Genomic DNA, 20,643 nt, shown 5'->3' on the forward strand with positions numbered 1-20,643 from the left:
CCCCTGACAGTGCGGCGCTCCCTCAGTACTGCCCCTCCGACAGTGCAGCGCTCCCTCAGTACTGCCCCTCCGACAGTGCGGCGTTCCCTCAGTACTGCCCCTCCGACAGTGCGGCGCTCCCTCAGTACTGCACTCCGACAGTGCGGCGCTCCCTCAGTACTGCACTCCGACAGTGCAGCGCTCCCTCAGTACTGGCCCTCCGACAGTGCGGCGCTCCCTCAGTACTGGCCCTCCGACAGTGCGGCGCTCCCTCAGTACTGCCCCTCCAACAGTGCGGCGCTCCCTCAGTACTGTGCTGTGTGTGTCAGGCTGGATTAATCCTGAGGTTCACCCGATATTTTCCATCAACAATGTCACAGGGATAAAGAAGTCGCAACCCATGTTTCTGTTGTGTTAGAATAATGCGCTGTCACTCATCAATCACAGAAATTTTACCACATGTTCATTGCCATTTTGTCTTTGCTGAAAAACGTCCATTTTAAAATAAAATTGCATTTTTCAAACCTGCTCCTCCAATTTGACTATGATCTAAATTTGTTTTTAAAAAAAAATGTAATCTGCGATACGAGTGGCGCTAGCCAGGCCCCATTTATTGCCCATCCCTAATTGCCCTTGGTGAGCCGCCTTCTTGAACTGCTGCAGTCCGTGTGGTGAAGGTGCTCCCACAGTGCTGTTAGGGAGGGAGTTCTAGAATTTTGACCCAGCGACGATGAAGGAACAGCCGATATATGTCCAAGTCAGGATGGTGTGTGACTTGGAGGGGATCTTGGCGGTGACGGTGTTCCCACCACATTGCTGCTCTTGTCCCTGCTCAAGCTGTGCCTGTCATAAGTGGAATTCTGTATGAGATTTATTGAGCAGCACGAGCTGAGAATTCTATCGATGCAGTTACTGGTGAATATCGTGATTTAAACACTTTGTAGTTATTTTATGGTTGACCATCCAAAATCTTTGTATCAGTGCAAGAAGATTTAAGTGGTTCAGTGTAATTATACATAAAACTGCATAAGCATGTGCTTTTAAACAATTCAAATCAGCAAACTTGGAATAATTTGTTCTGGACTTATTAGCAATTCTTGTTCCGCATGCAAGAATTTCTTTTGATTTGTGTATGAACGGATTCATCGATACCTGCTCTGTATTTCAGTTACTGTGCATCACCTGTCCACTCGCTTGCTATAAACTTTGCCTTTCCGTGTATTAGGTGCGGCTACTTACGCTGAGGATCATGAATCATTTTGAAGTGCAGCTACCAAAAAGAGCAGAGGTATGAAATTTCCTGTGCTTACCTTGTAAAAGAAACCAAAATAACTGTATACTAATAGAATTACATACAATGTACAGCACAGAAACAGGCCATTCAGTCCAACTGGTCCACACGAGCCTCCTCTCGCCTTCCATCTCACCCTATCAACATAAGCTTCTGTTCCTTTCTCCCTCATGTACTTATCTAGCTTCCCCTTAAATGCATCTATACTATTCACCTCAATCACTCCCTATCATAGCGAGTTCCACATTCTCGCCACTTTCTGGGTGAAGAAGTTTCTCCTGAATTCCCTATTGGATTTATTGGTGGCTACCTTATATTTATGCCCAGTAGTAATACATCAGTACTCAGGAAAGGTATTGGACATCAGAAATCTGTTTTAGCATTGATACAGCGCCTTTAGCACAGTACAAATGGTGATTCACAGTACAAATGGTGATTCACGGAGACTAGAATGGGTGCCGAGCGTTAGTGAGGAGCAGGGGTGAAGAGATGGGCTTTTGAAAACAGTGAGATTGATGGGAAGGTGGAGTACAGACTTAATTCAGTCCCCATTTTAAAGTCGTACATTCTGTCCTTATTCTTGTGTCCACATTTACAATGGAAACTGTCGATGTAAACATGTCACGCTGTAATTGCACCCTCGCACCAGAGGTGGCATTGCAGATTGGCAGCTGTAATTGCAGCGTGACTCGTTTACATACAGTTTCCATTATAATTGTGGACATGTCAATTTTCTTCCATTATAAATTCCTAACATTTGTCAGACATTAGACTTTGGAACAGTTTAATCACAGACGATTACCATCAAGGTACAAACCTTTCCTTGTTTGTTTATATGTCTATAGGATGACAGTGATGAAGATCTTCAGTCTGTGTTTGCCATCTTACTCCAAGCTGAACTCGTCCCTGCAACTGTTCACGACTACAGAGAGAAATTATTGCACCTGAGGAAGCTAAGACATGATCTGGCACAGCCGTGTGTCCCTGAAGGACCGTATTACGAGGTAGGGAGTGGGGCGGTTCTTTTATACTTCATTGTTAGCAAGGGATGAAAACCAGTGTATTAAAATGCAGCGATGTACAAAGCACGGTATGTTTGTATTGCCTGAAATAATATTGGCATCTGCTTTAGTTAATGTATGAGGCTCGTTGTGTGCTGACCTTTGAACAGGTTTAATTGGAAACGAGATGCAAAGCAGAGCTGCAACATCTGGAAAGAGAAAAGACAGGCTGATGTTTTGAGTCTGGAATTGCCGAAGGATTATACCTGACACATTAACCCGTCTTTTCTCTACAGGTATTGCCTTGACCTACTGTGCATTTTCTGTTTGTATTTCAGATTTCTGGCACGTGCTGCTTTCTTTTTATTTAGTTTTGGGTAGTTGAGAGTTCTATCTTAACAATGTGCTAATCTCAATTTTGTGATATCGGGAGATCGTAACTCAACGTAGAGTTAAAACAAATAAAAACAAAGTGCTGGAAACACTCAGCAGGTCAGGCAGCACGTGTGGAGCGAGAAACCGAGTTAATGTTTCAGGTCGATGACCTTTCGTCAGAACTGAAGGTCATCGACCTGAAACATTAACGTTCTGCCAATAGGTCAGTGACCAACGTCCCCCATAAGCTGCACTGCCTCCTGTGCGGCCTGCCTCCCCCGTAAGCTGCACTGCCTCCTGTGCGGCCTGCCTCCCCCGTAAGCTGCACTGCCTCCTTTGCGGCCTGCCTCCCCTGTAAGCTGCACTGCCTCCTGTGCAGCCTGCCTCCCCCGTAAGCTGCACTGTCTCCTGTGCGGCCTGCCTCCCCCGTAAGCTGCACTGCCTCCTGTGCGGCCTGCCTCCCCCGTAAGCTGCACTGTCTCCTGTGCGGCCTGCCTCCCCCGTAAGCTGCACTGCCTCCTGTGCGGCCTGCCTCCCCCGTAAGCTGCACTGCCTCCTGTGCGGCCTGCCTCCCCCAGTGTGCGGCCTGCCTCCCCCAGTGTGCGGCACATTCAAATTCAAATGCGTGGTATCTACGTAGGTGAGCGGCCTGTGCGGGTTCTTGCAGATGACTGCGCAGCTCAGTGAGAACATTGAGACTGACCTGAAACGTTAACTCTGTTTCTCTCTCCACAGAAGCTGCCTGACCTGCTGAGTGTCTCCAGCATATTCTGTTTTTGTTTCAGATTTCCAGCCTCCGCAGTATCTTGCCTTTTGTTGTAGAGTTTAAACAGTTTACTCCTTTAGTTAAATGCCAAGTTGATTGATGCTTGTCCCCAGTCTGTATTTAATGGGTATTTTCAAGGTGCTTATGGCTACACTGATTGTTGAGTGCTCTTACAGTTTTGTGCTACTTTTTCCAGGTTCCTCTTCAATATTTGATAGGAATGCTTTATATAAACTTCAGCGCACTCTGGGACCCAGTGGTAGAGCTTATTGTGTAAGTATGCCGTAAATTAGGATGCACGCGATTGAATATCGATGCTGCTTAAACCCCCTAATATAATAATAGAAATAAAACGGAAAAGTGGTTAATCTCAAAGGCTGTGTATTTAGTAAAAAAAAAATAAAGTTTGTATCCCGTCTTCAATGCTAATAATTAATAGGAACTAAGAAAAAATAGGAATTTAAAAATAAACACTTATTTTTGCAGCTAACAGATATGGAAGGATAATAACGTGTCCAACGTTCCTTCTAAGCTGCGGGGCCGCGCAGGAACAGCAGGGACCGGTTTTTCCAATGTTAAATTTGGCGCATGTGCAAAACTGTGAACCGGTCTCGCAGGCGGCGCCCCCCCCCCCCATCCCCCCCCAAAAAAATTAGGGGGAGCATTGGCCGTGTCACTTGAAAGTTAACACATTTTGTTCAGTTTCTGTTTTATGCAAATCCGTGTTGTGCCCCTATATGTTGCTTTAAAAAAAAGTGAATTCGATCTGGAATATCAAGTTTGACCAACTAAATTTGAACCCCTTAATAATGAAGAACTTTAACAGGATGTCGGTATAACCTAGTGTGTTTTACTTGAATTTTAGATAACATAAATTAATTGAAATTTTTAAATATTTTGTACTATTTTCTTTCCTCTTCCAGTTCTCATGCACATGGAATGGAAAATAAAGCATTCTGGCATGTTTATTACCAACATTTGGACCAGGCAGCTCTTTTTACAGGTAAACAATTTCTTTATTGTATTAAATATATAAATTGATCTCCCGAGACACTGCTCAGGGAAGTGGGATGACGGTATTTTGTAAGGAGAACATCACACCATAGAAAGAAAGACTTGCATTTCTATAGCGCCTTTCATGACCTCGTGACGTCCCAAAGCGCTTTATAGCCAATGAAGTACTTTTGAAGTGTCGTCACTGTTGTGATGTAGGAAATGTGGCAGCCAATTTGCGCACAGCAAGCTCCCACAATAATGAACAGATCATCTGTTTCACGTGTTGGTTGAGGGATAAATATTGGCCAGGACACCAGGGAGAACTCCCCTGCTCCTCTTCAAAATAGTGCCATGGGATCTTTTACGTCTACCTGAGAGAGCAGATGGGGCCTCGGTTTAACATCTCATCCGAAAGACAGTGCCGCACTCCCTCAGTACTGCACTGGAATGTCAGCCTAGATTTTTGTGCTCAAGCCTCTGGAGTGGGACGGTGAACCCACAACCTTCTGACTCGGAGGTGAGGGTGCTGCCCACTGAGTCACAGCTGACACTGTGGGTGCAAGACCACATCTAACTCCCTGCCTGTGTAATCTGTCTGGTTAGTTATATGTCTAGCGATAAAGTGAAGCATTTCTAGCACAATTCCTATCCAGTGAAGCTATCTATAAATATTCATAACTTTTGAATCCATAACTTTCCTAAAGTTCTTTTAAATATGAATTGTTGGTTCTGTGTTGAATCTTCAGCATTCAAATATAAATGCTTTATATTCGTGTTTAACATAAACTACGTTGCTTGTTTTCCTTTAAACAGAGAAAGAATTAAAATATGAATTGGGAGAGGAACAGGATAAGGCCACGCTGAGTTCGGAGTGTTTTCCGACAGGTAGTGTGGGTGGATTGTACCAAGATCAACTCAACTTGGCAACCAAACCCAGTGAGAGAACAGATCGCACCAACTTCCGGTTTCTGCTTTGGAAAGCAATGGCTGGCTTTCCTGACAGAGTAGAACCTCGCTCAAAGGAGCTCTCGCCTCTGCTTCTAAGGTTTATTAAGTAAGTCAAGATAAGTGTCTCACCTCCTGACTCCCCAAAGCCTTTCCACCATCTACAAGGCACAAGCCAGGAGTGTGATGGAATACTCTCCACTTGCCTGGATGAGTGCAGCTCCATCAACACTCAAGAAGCTCGACACCATCCAGGACAAAACAGCCCACTTGATTGGCACCCCTTCCACCACCTTAAACATTCACTCCCTCCACCACCGGCGCACCGTGGCTGCAGTGTGTACCATCTACAAGATGCACTGCAGCAACTCACCAAGGCTTCTTCAGCAGCACTTCCCAAACCCGCGACCTGTTCCACCTAGAAGGACAAGGGCAGCAGGCGCATGGGAACACCACCACCTCCAAGTTCCCCTCCAAGTTACACACCATCCTGACTTAGAAGTATATCGCCAATCCTTCAGCGTCGCTGGGTCAAATCCTGGAACTCCCTCCCTAACAGCATTGTGGAAGCACCTTCACCACACGGACTGCAGCGGTTCAAGAAGGCAGCTCACCACCACCTTCTCAAGGCCAATTAGGGATGGGCAATAAATGCTGACTTTGCCAGCGACGCCCACATCCCATAAACGAATTAAAAAAAAAAAAACTAGCATCAAAAGTTTGGTTTACACATCTTTGTGCAATTGGCATAGTCCCAGTCAATGTTCCCTTTAATTTTGTTTGGGTGCGTGGCCCCTTTAACAGGCTGCGTGGCCCATTCCAATTTCCGCACATGCGCGTTTTTTCCATTCAAAAGCCGGTGACCAGCCTGCGCGGGACTTCCAGCCTGCGCGGGACCTCCAGACCGCTGCACGGTTGCGCAGCTTACCGTGAACATTGGTCCCAGGAGGATTGTCCTGTGAAAGACAGAGTTCTGAGCAGTCCGGTCCGTTTGTAGATGTGGACAATGTGCGCAGAGTAGGGTAGACTAATGTCCAGAGGCTGAGAGTTCAATCACATCATGGAAGATTGTGAACCTGAATTCAACAAATCTAGTAATTTGTGGGCCAGATTGTTGTAAAATTCCAACTGGTTCACTGATATCCTGCATGGAAGGGAATCTGCAGCCCTTACCTGGTCTGGGCTATATGTGACTCCAGTCTCCCGCTACATGGTAGACTCCTAATGCCCTCAGGCAAGTAGGGATGGACAGTAAATGCTGTCTTGTTAGTGTCACCCACATCCCAAGGACGAACAATGGCTAATGTTAGCAATGTTGCGCATTCTTTTCTTTGGTTATAAACAAAACACAGAGCAAGATTACTAGTTTAAGATTTGGCATTAGTTTAGAGCAATGTAGTTCACTAGAAACCGCTGACTATCCACAGGTGGGGCTGTGGTGACACCATTTTAACCCTGTGCACTGACTTTAGTAGAAAACGCCTCACACACAATGCAGGTACATGTACTTCACACGTGGACATTTATTGAACTAAACATCTCCCACTGTTCAGTAACCAGGGAAGTAAAGCACTCACAGCGATCAATAAACACTCTGCTTTCCGTCTCCCCATTTTACCAACAAACAATAAAAAGGTTAAAGTTCACACGCACACGCCGTGCGTATACGGGTATCGAGATCACATGACCAGCGACTGTCGATTACTCATTTCTTATTTACTAATCAGAAATGCAATTAGCCATATCTGGATTTCCAATTAGCCAGATGTGGCTAGTGACCGACAGCACTGATTTTGAAGTAAGATGTAATTGGCCCACTAGCGAGTGACCTGTGTCTCTGATTCATTTAGCAATGAGTATTACCCAGCGGATTTGCTGGTCGCTCCTACTGAGGACATCAGGAAGAAGCAACGCACTAATGAGAAGGTGACCACCACCGAACCGGAGGCTGGGGGCATTGCCGTTGATGAAGAGGTAACCACTCCTGAAGAACCAAAGTTTGCTGCAGAGAAGAAGCCCAGGAGAGCGGCTGTAAAGTAAGTACGATGAGTAAGACTTGCAACCTCCCTCAACTTGAGCTCATCCAAATCTCTGCTGCCCGTGTCCTAACTCGCACCAAGTCCCGTTTACCCATTGCCCCTGTGCTCGCTGACCTACATTGGCTCCCGGTCCAGCAACGTCTTTATTAAAATCATTGACTTCGTGTTCAAATCCTTCCATGACCTCGCCCCTCACTATCAATTCAATTCAATTCAAATCGCTTTATTGGCATGACAAGTTACATCTTATGTTGCCAAAGCATCGGAAAACATTCATGTTTGTTCACAAAAATACAGATCTATCCATACAGTGTATAAACAGATATATCCCTGAGTGTATAAATATACTTTCATATAATTTATATATACTCTTTTCTTATATTTAGTGGTTGTCCCTCTGTTTATGGCAAGCTGTTTATGGCTATCTCTGTAACCTCCTACAACCCTCCCGAAATCTCTGCACTCTTCCAATTCTAGCCTCTTGCGCATCCCCAGTTTTCATCGCTCCACCACTGGCTGCCACGGCCCTAAGCTCTGGAATTCCCTCCCTAAATCTCTCCGCCTTTCTTACCTCTCCCTCCTCCCTTAAGACGCTCCTTAAAACCTACCTCTTTGACCAAGATTTTGGTTGCTTGGCCTTGTATCTCCTCATCTGGCTAGCCGTTAAAATTTTGTTTGATAATCGTTCCTGTGAAGCGTCTTGGGATGTTTTGCTATGTTAAAGGCGCTATATAAATGCAAGTTGTTGTAATAGTACTTCTGTAAACCAGTCTTCATACTTAGAAAGAACCTGCATTTATGTAGCACCTTTTAGGTCCCCCGGTCATCCCAAAAATGCTTCACAGCAAATGAATTATTTTGAAGTGCAGTCAGTGTTACATAGGCAAATAGAGCAGCCAATGTGTGCAACAAGACCCCAATAAGATGGTTGACTGAGTAATCTATTTTGGTGGTGCAGGTTGAGGGCTAACACTGAAGTGCTACTGTGAATGAACTTAAAGATACTAAACCCAAATAAACCTATAGAAAGACTAACAAATACAGTACCTAATGGTAATGTAATAAGAGACGGATAGTAACAGGCTTCAGGAGGACATCGACAGACTGATGAAATGGGCGGACACATGGCAGATGAAATTTAATGCAGGGAAGTGCGAGGTGATACATTTTGGTAGGAAGAATGAGGAGAGGCAATATAAACTAAAGGGTACAATTCTAAAGGAGGTGCAGGAACAGAGAGACCTGGGGGTTCATGTACACAAATCTTTGAAGGTGACGGGACAAGTTGAGAAGGCTGTTAAAAAGCACACGGGATCCTTAGCTTTATTAATAGAGGTATAGAGTACAAAATCAATGAAGTTATGCTAAACATTTATAAAACACTGATGAGGCCCCAGTTGAGTATTGTGGCCAATTCTGGGCACCACACTTTAGGAAGGATGTCAAGGCCTTGGAGAGGGTGCGGAGGAGATTTACGAGAATGGTGCCTGGGGTGAGGGACTTCAGTTATGTGGAGAGACTGGAGAAGCTGGGATTGTTCTCCGTAGAGCAGAGAAGGTTAAGATGAGATTTAATAGAGGTGTTCAAAATCATTAATGCTTTTGATAAAGTAAATAAGGAGAGACTGTTTCCAGTGGCAGAAGGGGCGGTAACCAGAGGACACAGATTTAAGGTGATTGGCAAAAGAACCAGAGGTAACATGAGAATTTTATTTTACGCAGCAAGTTGTTGTGATCTGGAACGCGCTGCCTGAAAGGGCGGTGGAAGCAGATTCAATAGTAACTTTCAAAAAGGAATTGGATAAATACTTGAAGGGAAAATATTTACAGGGCTCTGGGGAAAGAGCAGGGGGGAGTGGGACTAATTGGGTAGCTCTACCAAACAGCCGGCACAGGCACGATGGGCCGAATGGCCTCCTGTGCCATATGATTCTATGAATACGTCATTGTGTTGGAAAATTGTAGGCAAGTAAATCTAGTTGGGAAACTTAGCTGAAAGACAAATGAAGGCTGTCAGTGTGTCGCTGGAATACTTCTGCTCGTGATTTCCACTTCAAGAATAATATTCAGCAGTTTTGGCTCTTGTTCTAATTGCACCATTTGCTGTTCTGCTAACAGTCCCATTCGAGGCAGACAGCCCCTCGAAAACATCTCTTGGAAATTACATTGATGTTAAGTACCACTTGAGTATATCGCTTCTTGTAATTCCGGGGTTTAAAAATAAACTTGCCAGCTAGATTTTATGGCGCTGTTCGGAACACGAGGTTTGATCCAAGTCACTGAGCAAGGGCAGTTAGCAGCGAGGTTTTGGTGGTCTTATCAGTGTAAAGGTTAAATGACACTTAAACATTAAAATATCAGCGGCAGCATGTTAATGAGCCATCCTACTGCCACTTAGTCACGGATGATGCCTTCCCTGTGCTGAATCATCAGAACCAGTTCCAGCCTGGATGAATTGTTCTTTATCCTGGGTTATCACTTGCAGTCGGCTGTTTTTATCTAGTTCACCTTGTACCATCGCAGTAATCGCACGATCCAACGATAATGGAGTTGTTGACCAATCACAGCGATCAATCTATCAATGAGTCTACAACAGACCCAGACATGAGGTGAGGAAAACCCCCAGTGGTGGAGAGCTTTAGGAACCAGAGGTCCAAAGTCACCTGTTCCTCCCGAGCACGTTACACTCTCCACACATCATGTCTCCAATTACTCCTGTACTGGACCCCAAAATGTTACTGTCTGAAAGAAATCTATCTAATTTGCATTTGAATGAATCAATACTAACTGCTTTCACCGTCTCCCCAGGGAGCCTGTTCCATAGATTGACCACTCGCTCACTGAAATATTGTTTCCACAGATTAGTTTTCAATTTACCCCCTTCCAGCTTTTCCCAGAACCAGGGGAGGGTCGTCTCCCAGGACTTAGGCCATACAATTATTTGTTAGAGTAATCATTTTGTTGGTTTGGATACATTTTTCTACCCAATCAGAGCTGGAAATGGAAATGAGATGCACCTATTGGCTGTAGCAATGAGCCAGACACCTGCCCAATATAGGAAACTCTAGCAGGACTGATGAGAATCTTAATGTTATAAATAGGGTCAATTCTGTGATCACCACAGGGGGCATTGCTTAACAGGAGCACATGAGACAGGGGCTAAAGCACCATGTTGCTGAATCTCTGACCAACACTTCCAGTGAGTGAGATTCTTCCTCTGAGCACAGACGCTGATTAAACTCCTTTTTTCAAGCATGTCTGCCTGGATGATAGAGGTCTTTAAAATTCTGAAAGGGTTCGATAGGGTAGATGTAGAGAAGGTGTTTCCACTTGTGGAAAAGACCAAAACTAGGGGCCAGAAACAATGTTCCTTCTAATTTTTTGAGGGGTGCGTGGCCCCTTTAAGGGGCTGCTTGGCCCAATCAAATTTCCACGCATGCGCGGTTTTTCCGTTGTGAAGCCGGCAAGCAGCCTGCGCGGGATCTCCAGAGCGCTGCGCAGATTAACGGGAACATTGGCCATCAATATAAGACAGTCACTAATAAACCCAAAAAGGAATTCAGGAGAAACTTCTTTACCCAGAGAGTGGTGAGAATGTGGAACTCGCTGCCACAGGGAGTGGTTGAGGCGAATAGTATAGATGCATTTAAGAGGAAGCTGGATAAACACATGAGGGAGAAAGGAATAGGAGGATGTGCTGATGGGGTGAGATGAAGAGGGGTGAGAGGAAGTTTATGTGGAGCATAAACACCGGCATAGACCAGTTGGGCCGAATGGCCGGTTTCTGTGCTGTAAATTCTATGGATATAAAAAAAAAATTTTAATTTAAAAATGTTGATGCTTTATTTGTTCAGCCTTCACAGAATAATATATAGACCGTCAACCAAGTGAGTTGTCACTAGTTGGATCCCCTCTGAGGGTGCATTTACACTGCAGCTGCATGTCTGACCCTGGTACTTATTTGGGTTTCAGCCAGGCTGTGCTCTGTCTACGCTCGATGTGAACCTGGAATTCTGCTGCTCGGGAAAGAGCTCCTAGCCACTTGTACACATAACGTGGAGTGTCTGTCCCAGCAGCTGACTGTTAAAGGTTTAGACAGTGGGTTGGCTGCAGTGCCCACGCTCTCGAAACATTTTACAGGAAACTTTGGTTTATCCGGAGGTTATATGTCCGGAATACTCGGATCTAATGGCAAAAATCAGGAGCCGTTTTCTATAAGTTTTTTTAGTTCTCGTTGCTTTTTTTTTTCCCCAGTCAGGCACTGCAAGGTCTGTAGCTATAGCAACAGCTTCAGCTGGAGACGCTTGCAGCTGCAGCCGACTGTTTTGAAGCTGTTGATTCACACGGAGCTTTTCAGTTCCGTATGTTTCAACATTAACACTGGTATGTCCGGCACTTTTGATGGTACGGCACCAGCTCGGTCCCGTCAGTGCCGGATATCAGAAAGTTTCCTGTAGTTAGTTGTAGGTAGGTGTGGAAAGAATGCAGGAGTTCCAAGGAAGCCGCTTGGCACTTTGCGCACTCAGTTTGACGAGACAGTGTCCAACAGAGAGATCGGTGGGAGTTTGACTCCAGAGTCAGGTTGGGCACTGACTCGAGACTTGGGTTACAATTTGATATCAGTGTGAAATGGAAGCTACTTTGCGCCAATGTTAAAAGTAAGAAGAGCAGGGGAGTGCTCCCCGGTGTCCTGGGCCAAGATTTATCCATAAACCAGCACCTAAAAAACATGATCTGGTCCTTTATCTCATTGCTGTTTGTGGGAGCTTGCTGTGCGCAAATTGGCTGCTGCGTTTCCTACATTACAACAGTGAGTACACTTCAAAAGTACTTCATTGGCTGTGAAGCGCTTGGGATGTCCTGAGGACTTGGAAGGTGCTATATAAATACAAGTTCTTTTCTTTATGTAAGGGTAGATTTTACGATACTGTCGGCAGTAGATGCAGGGTTGATTTTACGATACTGTCGGCAGTAGATGCAGGGTTGATTTTACGATACTCTGTCGGCAGTAGATGCAGGGTTTAAAATCGGGATCATTTTCCGATAAAGCTTTTCGGGGAGAGGGCAGACAGGCCGTGCTGTAGCCACGCACATGTCTTGTTTAACGGGAGTGTTTGTCCAGCTTGGTATCATTCCGAAATTCATGCCTGCGGGTTAATTGCTTGAAAATCGTGCCTGAGAATCCCCTGGAACAGGCTGACGGGGCCTCGGTTTAATGTCTCATCCAAAGGGCGGCACCTCTGGCACTGCAGCACTCCTTCAGTATTACGCTGGAGTGTCGGCCTAGATAATGCGCCCACCTTTCGGAGCGGGGCTTTTGAACCTGCAACCTTGTGACCGAGGCGAGAGTGCCACTGACTGAGCCAAGCTGCCCCGTAGAGGCGCAGTTTGACGTGTAAAAGGGCCGTTTCATGAACCGAAAGATGATGTGCTGAAACATTTGGATCCTTCACGGGATTCATTCACGCTGTCACTCCAGAGACCCAGCGCCCTTGCTGTTTTGGCAGTGAAATGCAAGTTATACTTTGAGATAATCCAGCCCGCCGCTCCTTCAGAGAGTTTGATTGCGAATTATCCTTGGCTTTATTCATGTTCTGCAAATTTTAACCTGATTTATGTTGTTACAGGCAACTGATTGCTCACCTGAAAGTTTTCTCGAAGTTTACCAACCCAAGGTCGCTTTACCTGGAACCCAAGCTGAAGGAATTATACACCCAGGTAACCAAACACGTATATGGCCCACAGCACCGGCGATCTCTCTTTTTCTTCAGTTAAGCACCTCTTTTAACCTGTTCTTTTTCCCCCTGTTTAGCTACTGTGTCATCATTACCAGGACGTGCAGAAGATCGCCTTGGAATGTCTGCTCACCTACAAACACCCACACCTGCTGCCTTACAGGTAATGCTAACCGGTCCCGTGTCTTCCTAATAAACCTTCATTATTTTTTTAACACGATTTAATCTCCCGTCACATTGTTTACTGGCAGGAATTAACAAAAAGTTGTCTCTGCGATTTATGGCACAGAAGGAGGCCATTCGGCCCATCGTGTCAGTGCCGGCTGAAAATGAGCCTAACCCACTTTCCAGCTCTCAGTCCGTAGCCCTGTAGGTTACGGCACTTCAAGTGCATATCCAAGTACTGTTTAAATGTGGTGAGGGTTTCTGCCTCGATCACCCTTTCAGGCAGTGAGTTCCAGACCCCCACCACCCTCTGGGTGAAAAAAGTTCTCCTCAACTCCCCTCATCCTTCTACCAATGACTTTAAATCTAAGGCCCCTGGTTATTGACCTCTCTGCTAAGCAAAGTAGGTCCTTCCTATCCACCCTATCTAGGCCCCTCATAATTTTATATACCTCAATTAAATCTCTCCGCGGCCTACTCTGTTCCAAAGAAAACAACCCTCAGCCTATCCAATCTTTCCTCATAGCTAAAGTTCTCCAGTCCTGACAACATCCTTGTAAATGTTTGTGTCTTTGATTGTGTTGCACTTTCCAGTTCTCCTGCCTTGTTTTTCTCGTGTCTCGCCTGCGCTCTCCCTCTCATGCTCTGGTCCCTCGTCCTCTCATTGTCTGTGTGTGTCTCTCTCTGCCTCAGCGTATCTCCCTTGCTGTGTGCGTCTACACATTACTTTTCTCTCACCCTTGAAGTCTCATTCCCTGTGTCTTTGGGAGGGAGGGAGCAGCAAAGGCAGTCACTAAACAAAATTTAGAGATAGATTTAAGCTGCAGCAAAGAATATCAGTGGAGATTGTCCATTTTAGCTACAGTTACTGTTCTATATATTATAAGAAATAGGAGCAGGAGTCGGCCATTCGGCCCCTCGAGCCTGCTCCGCCATTCAATGAGATCATAGCTGATCTTTGACCTCAACTCCACTTTCCCGCACGATCACCATATCCCTTTATTCCCACTAGAGTCTCAAAAATCCATGTATCTTAGCCTTGAATATACTCCCATCGACTGAGCCTCCACAACCCTCTGGGGCAGAGAATTCCAAAGATTCACCAACCTCTGAGTGAAGAAATTCCTCCTCATCTCTGTCCTAAATGGCCGACTCCTTATCCCTGAGACTGTGACCCCTGGTTCTCTACTCTCCAGCCAGGGGAAACATCCTCTGTTATGCTGCATGCAGAATAAATAGCATAAGCATTTTAAATAAAATATGGAACTTGCTACAGGAAACTTTTTTTTATCCGGCACCGACGGGGTGCCGGTTCATCAAAAATTCCGGATAACCGAGATCTGTAGTAAAAGATACGGAGAGCTGAGAGCTCCGTATAAAGCAACAAACCCTGTTGCTTAGCAACAGGTGCAGAACAATGGCCACAAGTTCCAAGTGCCTCTGTAGCTTAGCAACAGCTGCAGCCACACCCAATTGCACAGCAACAGATCGAGGAAGACAAGTAATATGAAGTAAAACTTACCTGAACCTACTCCTGAATTTTGCCGGTTAACCGAGATTTCCGGTTATTTAGGTGCCGGTAAATCGAAAGTTTCCAGTACCACAGTGAGTTTTTGAGGTGAATAGTATAGATACATTTAAGGGGAAGCTCGATAAACACGAGGGAGAAAGGAATAGAAGGATATGCTGATGGGGTGAGATGCAGTAGGGTGGGAGGAGGCTCGCGTGGTGCAGAAACACCAGCATAGACCAGTTGGGCCGAATGGCCTGTTTCTCTGCTGTAAATACTTTGTAATTATATTCGTGTCCAGTATACCCCAACTGTGCCTGTTTTTGTGTGTGGACGGAACGTACTGGACTACAAAATCCGGTGGAAAGAGTTCTTGCCAGATTGCCGCCTAATCTCGGCCATGCTTCATGTCCTGGTCGGGCATGAAGCTGTCGTTGGAAGCTCCTGCCCATCGCATGTGGGAGCTCGGTTGGTGTGTTCAGCGAGGGCCAAGGCCGAGCCCTGCGACACCTCGTGGGCAGAGGGCGTCTTAGATGCCGAGTCCCCAGAAACGCCAAAGAAACCTGACGGGAAGGGGGCGGGGATGAGCCTCGGGATGAACCTCGAGATGGGAGGAACATTAAAAGGCCCACAGATGTAAACGGTGTTTTAGGCCTTTTCTGGGTCCTTCATTATTTCTTCTCTTTCCGCCCTGCCATTGCATTTCTGATTTGTAAATGAGTAACATGCACTGTCGTAGATCATGTGATCTCGATACTCATATCTGTATTTTTTCTTATTCGTTCCTGGGATGTGGGCGTCGCTGGCAAGGCCAGCATTTATTGCCCATCCCTAGTTGCCCTCGAGAAGGTGGTGGTGAGCCGCCTTCTTGAACCACTGCAGTCCGTGTGGTTGAAGGTGCTCCCACAGTGCTGTTAGGGAGGGAGTTCCAGGATTTTGGTCCAGCGATGATGAAGGAACTGCGATATATTTCTATGTCAGGATGGTGTGTGAGAGACTTGGCGGGGAACTTGGAGGTGGTGGTGTTCCCATGCGCCTGCTGCCCTTGGTGTATGACTGTGAATGTTAACCCTTTTGTACGTTTGTTGGTAAAATGGGGAGACGAAAAGCAGAGAGTGCGAGTATTTATTGATCGTTGTGAGTGCTTTACTTCCTTGGTTACTGAACGGTGGGAGATGTTTGTTCAGTAAATCCACACGTGTGAAGTACATTTACCTGGATTGTGTGTGAGGTGTTTTCTACTAAAGCCAGGGCACGGGGCTAAAACGGTGTCACCACAGCCTCATCAAGCAGGAATATAAACAAAGTGCTGGAAACACTCAGCAGGTCGGGCAGCATCTGTGGAGAGAGAAACATGTGATTAGTAAAGGTGTAAAGGCATTAGAAAGAGTGCAGAGGAGATTTACCAGAATGTTACCAGGGATAAGGAACTCCAGTTATAGAATCATAGAATGGTTACAGCACAGAAGGAGGCCATTCGGCCTGTCGAGCCTGTGCTGGCTCTCTACAAGAGCACTTCAGCTAGTCCCACTCCCCCGCCCTTTCCCCGTAGCCCTGCAAATTTTTTTCCTTCAGGTACTTATCCAATTCCCTTTTGAAAGCCTCGATTGAATCTGCCTCCTCCACCCTTTCAGACAGTGCATTCCAGATCCTAACCACTCATAGAAACATAGAAACATAGAGATAGGAACAGGAGTAGGCCATTCGGCCCTTCGAGCCTGCTCCGCCATTCAATGAGATCATGGCTGATCTTCGTCTGAGATCATAGCTGATCTTACCAGTTCAGTACCCCGTCCCCGCCTTTTCTCCGTAACCCTTAATCCCCTTAGCCTTCAAAAATATATCCAATTCTCTCTTGAAAATATTTATTGAATTAGCCTTCACAGCCCTCTGTGGCAGGGAATTCCACAGGCTCACCACTCTTTGCGTAAAAAAGTTTTTCCTCATGTCGCCTTTGGTCCTTCTGCCAATCACCTTAAATCTGTGCCCTCTGGTTCTCGACCCTACCACCAATGGGAACAGTTTCCCTCTATCTACTCTGTCCAGACCCCTCATGATTTTGAACACCTCTATCAAATCTCCTCTCAATCTTCTCTGCTCCAAGAAGAACAACCCCAGCTTCTCCAGTCTATTAACGTAACTGAAGTCCCTCATCCCTGGAATCATTCTCGTAAATCTTTTCTGCACCCTCTCTAAGGCCTTCACATCCTTCCTAAAGTGCGGTGCCCAGAATTGGACACAATACTCAGGTTGAGGAGAGGTTGGAAAAGTTAGGACTGTTCTTGGATCAGAGAAGGTGACCCAATAGAGGTTTTCAAGATGATGAGAGAGAAAAACTCTTCCCTCTGGCGAGTGGGTCAATAACCAGAGGTCAATGATTCAAAATCATTGGCAGAAGATCTAGAGGGGAGACGAGGAGAAATGTTTTCACTCCGAGAGTTGTGGGGATCGGGAACGCTCGACCTGGAAAGGTGGTGGGAGCTGATTCCATCAATAATTTTAAAGGGAGTTGGACGGTTCTGGAGGATGAGGAACTCACAGGGTTATGGCCAAAAGGCGGGGGGGGGGGAACTGAGCACGATCGCTCTTTCAGAGAGCCAGCACAGGCTCGATGGGCCGAATGGCCTCCTCCTGTGCTGTAGGTTTCTTGGATTCTATGAAACAGAGTTAACATTTCAGGTCGGTGACCTTTCAATCAGAACTGATCCAGGGTTATCTTTCCATTCCTAGTCCCAGCTCCTGCAACCTGCTAACGGGTTGAGATGTCAGTTGAGACTCAAGACTTTCAGACTTTCTTATTGTAACATTCCTTTATATATATTTAATTTAGGCATGATTTTTCTCTCCCATCACTGCGTGTTCCCTTTAAGCTGCACGGCCGCGCAGGGCTCTGCAGCTCCCGCGCAGCCCACTCACTGCTCTTAAATAGGAAAAGGCGCACGTGTGCGCAGTATTTTAAATGGGCCGCGCACCCAAAAAACTTAAAGGGATCATTGATCACGGCTATTTGCACCTGGCATTTCAGGCAGGATTAGCACCTCTTCTAAACCAGGTCTCCTAGACCTGAAGACAAAACAAATCAGCCCATAAATATTTAATCTACTGAACGAAATGCGAATAATTTAGACTTCGCCTTTTACGGAAAGTTTATAATCCAATTATTGAAATGAATGGGGGAAAATCGTCAGTGTTTCCATCGAAGTCGCCAGGACTGGGAAAAAATTGAACTTAAAACCTGCTCTTGCTTCCTTTCTGCAGGGAAAATCTCGAGCGACTGCTAGACGACAAGAACTTCAAAGAAGAAATCATTCACTTCAGCATCGCAGAGGAGACGACCGTCGTGTCAGCCCCACACAGGATTGAGCTCATCCCAGTTATAATGAGGTAGGCAAAGCTGAGCTTGTGAATGTTCTTATAATATACACAGAATGTACAGAACAAGTGCGGAGCATTTTGCGAGGGGTGGGGGAGCCTGAAGTCGCAGTCCAGCACAAGGTGCCCAGCTCGACCCCTGTTCTGTGTCAGTTTAACAGGGCTTGGGGCTCCGGCTCCTGGGCTACGAGTGGGAATTCTGCATTCTTGACACAGTAAATATCCTTAAGTTCCATGCTTTCCAATCCCTGCTTGCAGTGGCCATGGTTATTAGCCCAGTATTTAATAAACCGTGACCGCAGATTGAGGACCGTGTCCAGTTCTGGTCACCCAGATGTGAGGGATCCACTCGAGAGCCAGAGGCAGGGAAGAGCCACGGGACTGGTTCCTAGTGTTGGGGGGGTCTGAGGAAAGACTGGGGAAACGTGGGCTATTCGGCCTGGAAGAGTGGTCAGATCTCACAGAGGCTTAGAAGATAGTTAATAGTATGAAAAGGGTACATCTGGAATATTTAACGGGAGCGGGAGCGGTAGCATAGTGGTTATGTTACTGGACTAGTAATCCAGACTAATGATCCAGAGACTTGAGTTAAAATCCCACCACGGCAGCTGGGGAATTTAAATTCAGTTAATTAAATAAATCTAGAATAAAAAGCTAGTATCAGTAATGGTGACCATGAAACTATCGGATTGTAGTAAAAACCCAACTGGTTCACTAATGTCCTTTAGGGAAGGAAATCTACTGCCCTTACCCAGCCTGGCCGATATGTGACTCCAGACCCACAGCAATGTGGCTGAGTCTTCACTGCCCTCTGAAATGGCCTAGCGAGCCACTCAGTTATAAAAAAAAACGCTACAAAAAACACGAATAAAACCGGACGGACCACCCGGCATCGACCGCGGCACCGGCTACGGGCACGACAACAGCACACCCAGCCCAGTTAACCCAGCAAAGTCCTCAACAACATCTTGGGAATTGTGCCAAAATTGGGAAAGCTGTCCCACAGACTAGTCAAGCAACAGCCTGACATAGTCATACTCACAAAATCATATCTTTCAGCCAATGTCCCAGACTCCTCCATCACCATCCCTGGGTATGTTCTGTCCCACCGGTAGGACAGACCCACCAGGGGTGGCGGCACAGTGGTATACAGTCGGGAAGGAGTGTCCCTGGAAGTCCTCAACATTGACTCCAGACCCCATGAAGTCTCATGGCTTCAGGTCAAGCATGGGTAAGGAAACCTCCTGCTGATTACCACCTACCGCCCTCCCTCAGCTGATGAATCAGTACTCCGTGATGTTGAACACCACTTGGAAGAAGCACTGAGAGTAACAAGGGCACAGAATGTACTCTGGTTGGGGGACTTCAATGTCCATCACCAAGAGTTGCTCGGTAGCACCACTACTGACCGAGCTGGCATATTCCTGAAGGGCATAGCTCCCAGTCTGGGCCTGTGACATGTGGTGAGAGAACCAACACAAGGGAAAAACCTACCTGACCTCATCCTCATCAATCTACCTGTCGCCGATGCATCTGTCCATGACAGCATTGGTAGCAGTGACCACCGCACAGTCCTTGTGGAGACGAAGTCCCGCCTTCACACTGAGAACACCCTCCATCGTGTTGTGTGGCACTACCACCGTGCTAAATGGGATAGTTTCAGAACAGATCTAGCAGCTCAAAACTGGGCATCCATGAGGCACTGTGGGCCTTCAGCTGCAGCAGAATTATATTCCACCACAATCTGTAACCTCATGGCCCGGCATATCCCTCACTCTACCATTACCATCAAGCCAGAGGACCAACCCTGGTTCAATAAAGAGTGTAGAAGAGCATGCCAGGAGCAGCACCAGGCGTACCTAAAAATGAGGTGCCAACCTGGGGAAGCTGCAACACAGGACTACATGCATGCTAGAAAGCGGAAGCAGCATGCTATAGACAGGGCTAAGCGATCCCACAATCAACGGATCAGATCAAAGCTCTGCAGACCTGCCACATCCAGTCATGGATGGTAGTGGACCGTTAAACAACTAACGGGAGGAGGAGGCTCCAAGAATATCCCCATCCTCAATGATGGCGGAGCCCAGCACGTGAGTGCAAAAGACAAGGCTGAAGCGTTTGCAACCATCTTCAGCCAGAAGTGCCGAGTGGATGATCCATATCGGCCTCCTCCTGAGGTCCCCACCACCACAGAAGCCAGTATTCAGCCAATTCGATTCACTCCACGTGATATCAAGAAACGTCTGAGCGAACTGGATACAGCAAAGGCTATGGGCCCTGACAACATCCCAGCTGTCGTGCTGAAGACTTGTGCTCCAGAACTAGCCGCGCCTCTAGCCAAGCTGTTCCAGTACAGCTACAACACTGGCATCTCTCCGACAATGTGGAAAACTGCCCAGGTGTGTCCTGTCCACAAAAAGCAGGACAAATCCAATCCGGCCAATTACTGTCCCATCAGTGTACTCTCAAT

The 20,643-nt window shown here is 46.4% G+C and overlaps 1 protein-coding gene across 1 annotated transcript in view; it reads left to right on the forward strand.

The window, feature by feature from the left end:
- The window catches only part of utp20 (UTP20 small subunit processome component), a 148,413-nt gene that overhangs the window by 26,042 nt on the left and 101,728 nt on the right, over window positions 1-20,643 (forward strand). The window contains exons 13-21 of the mRNA XM_086009734.1: window positions 1,205-1,267; window positions 2,116-2,274; window positions 3,609-3,685; window positions 4,336-4,415; window positions 5,222-5,462; window positions 7,204-7,389; window positions 13,019-13,109; window positions 13,204-13,289; window positions 18,060-18,185. Of these exons, the coding sequence (XP_085865860.1) occupies window positions 1,205-1,267; window positions 2,116-2,274; window positions 3,609-3,685; window positions 4,336-4,415; window positions 5,222-5,462; window positions 7,204-7,389; window positions 13,019-13,109; window positions 13,204-13,289; window positions 18,060-18,185 (1,109 nt within the window). The remainder of the gene's footprint in view (window positions 1-1,204; window positions 1,268-2,115; window positions 2,275-3,608; window positions 3,686-4,335; window positions 4,416-5,221; window positions 5,463-7,203; window positions 7,390-13,018; window positions 13,110-13,203; window positions 13,290-18,059; window positions 18,186-20,643) is intronic.

The sequence above is a fragment of the Somniosus microcephalus genome, chromosome 16 (assembly GCF_052327205.1).
Source record: "Somniosus microcephalus isolate GS21.2 chromosome 16, FLI_Smic_1.0, whole genome shotgun sequence".
In the NCBI taxonomy this organism is placed as follows: Eukaryota; Metazoa; Chordata; class Chondrichthyes; order Squaliformes; family Somniosidae; genus Somniosus; species Somniosus microcephalus.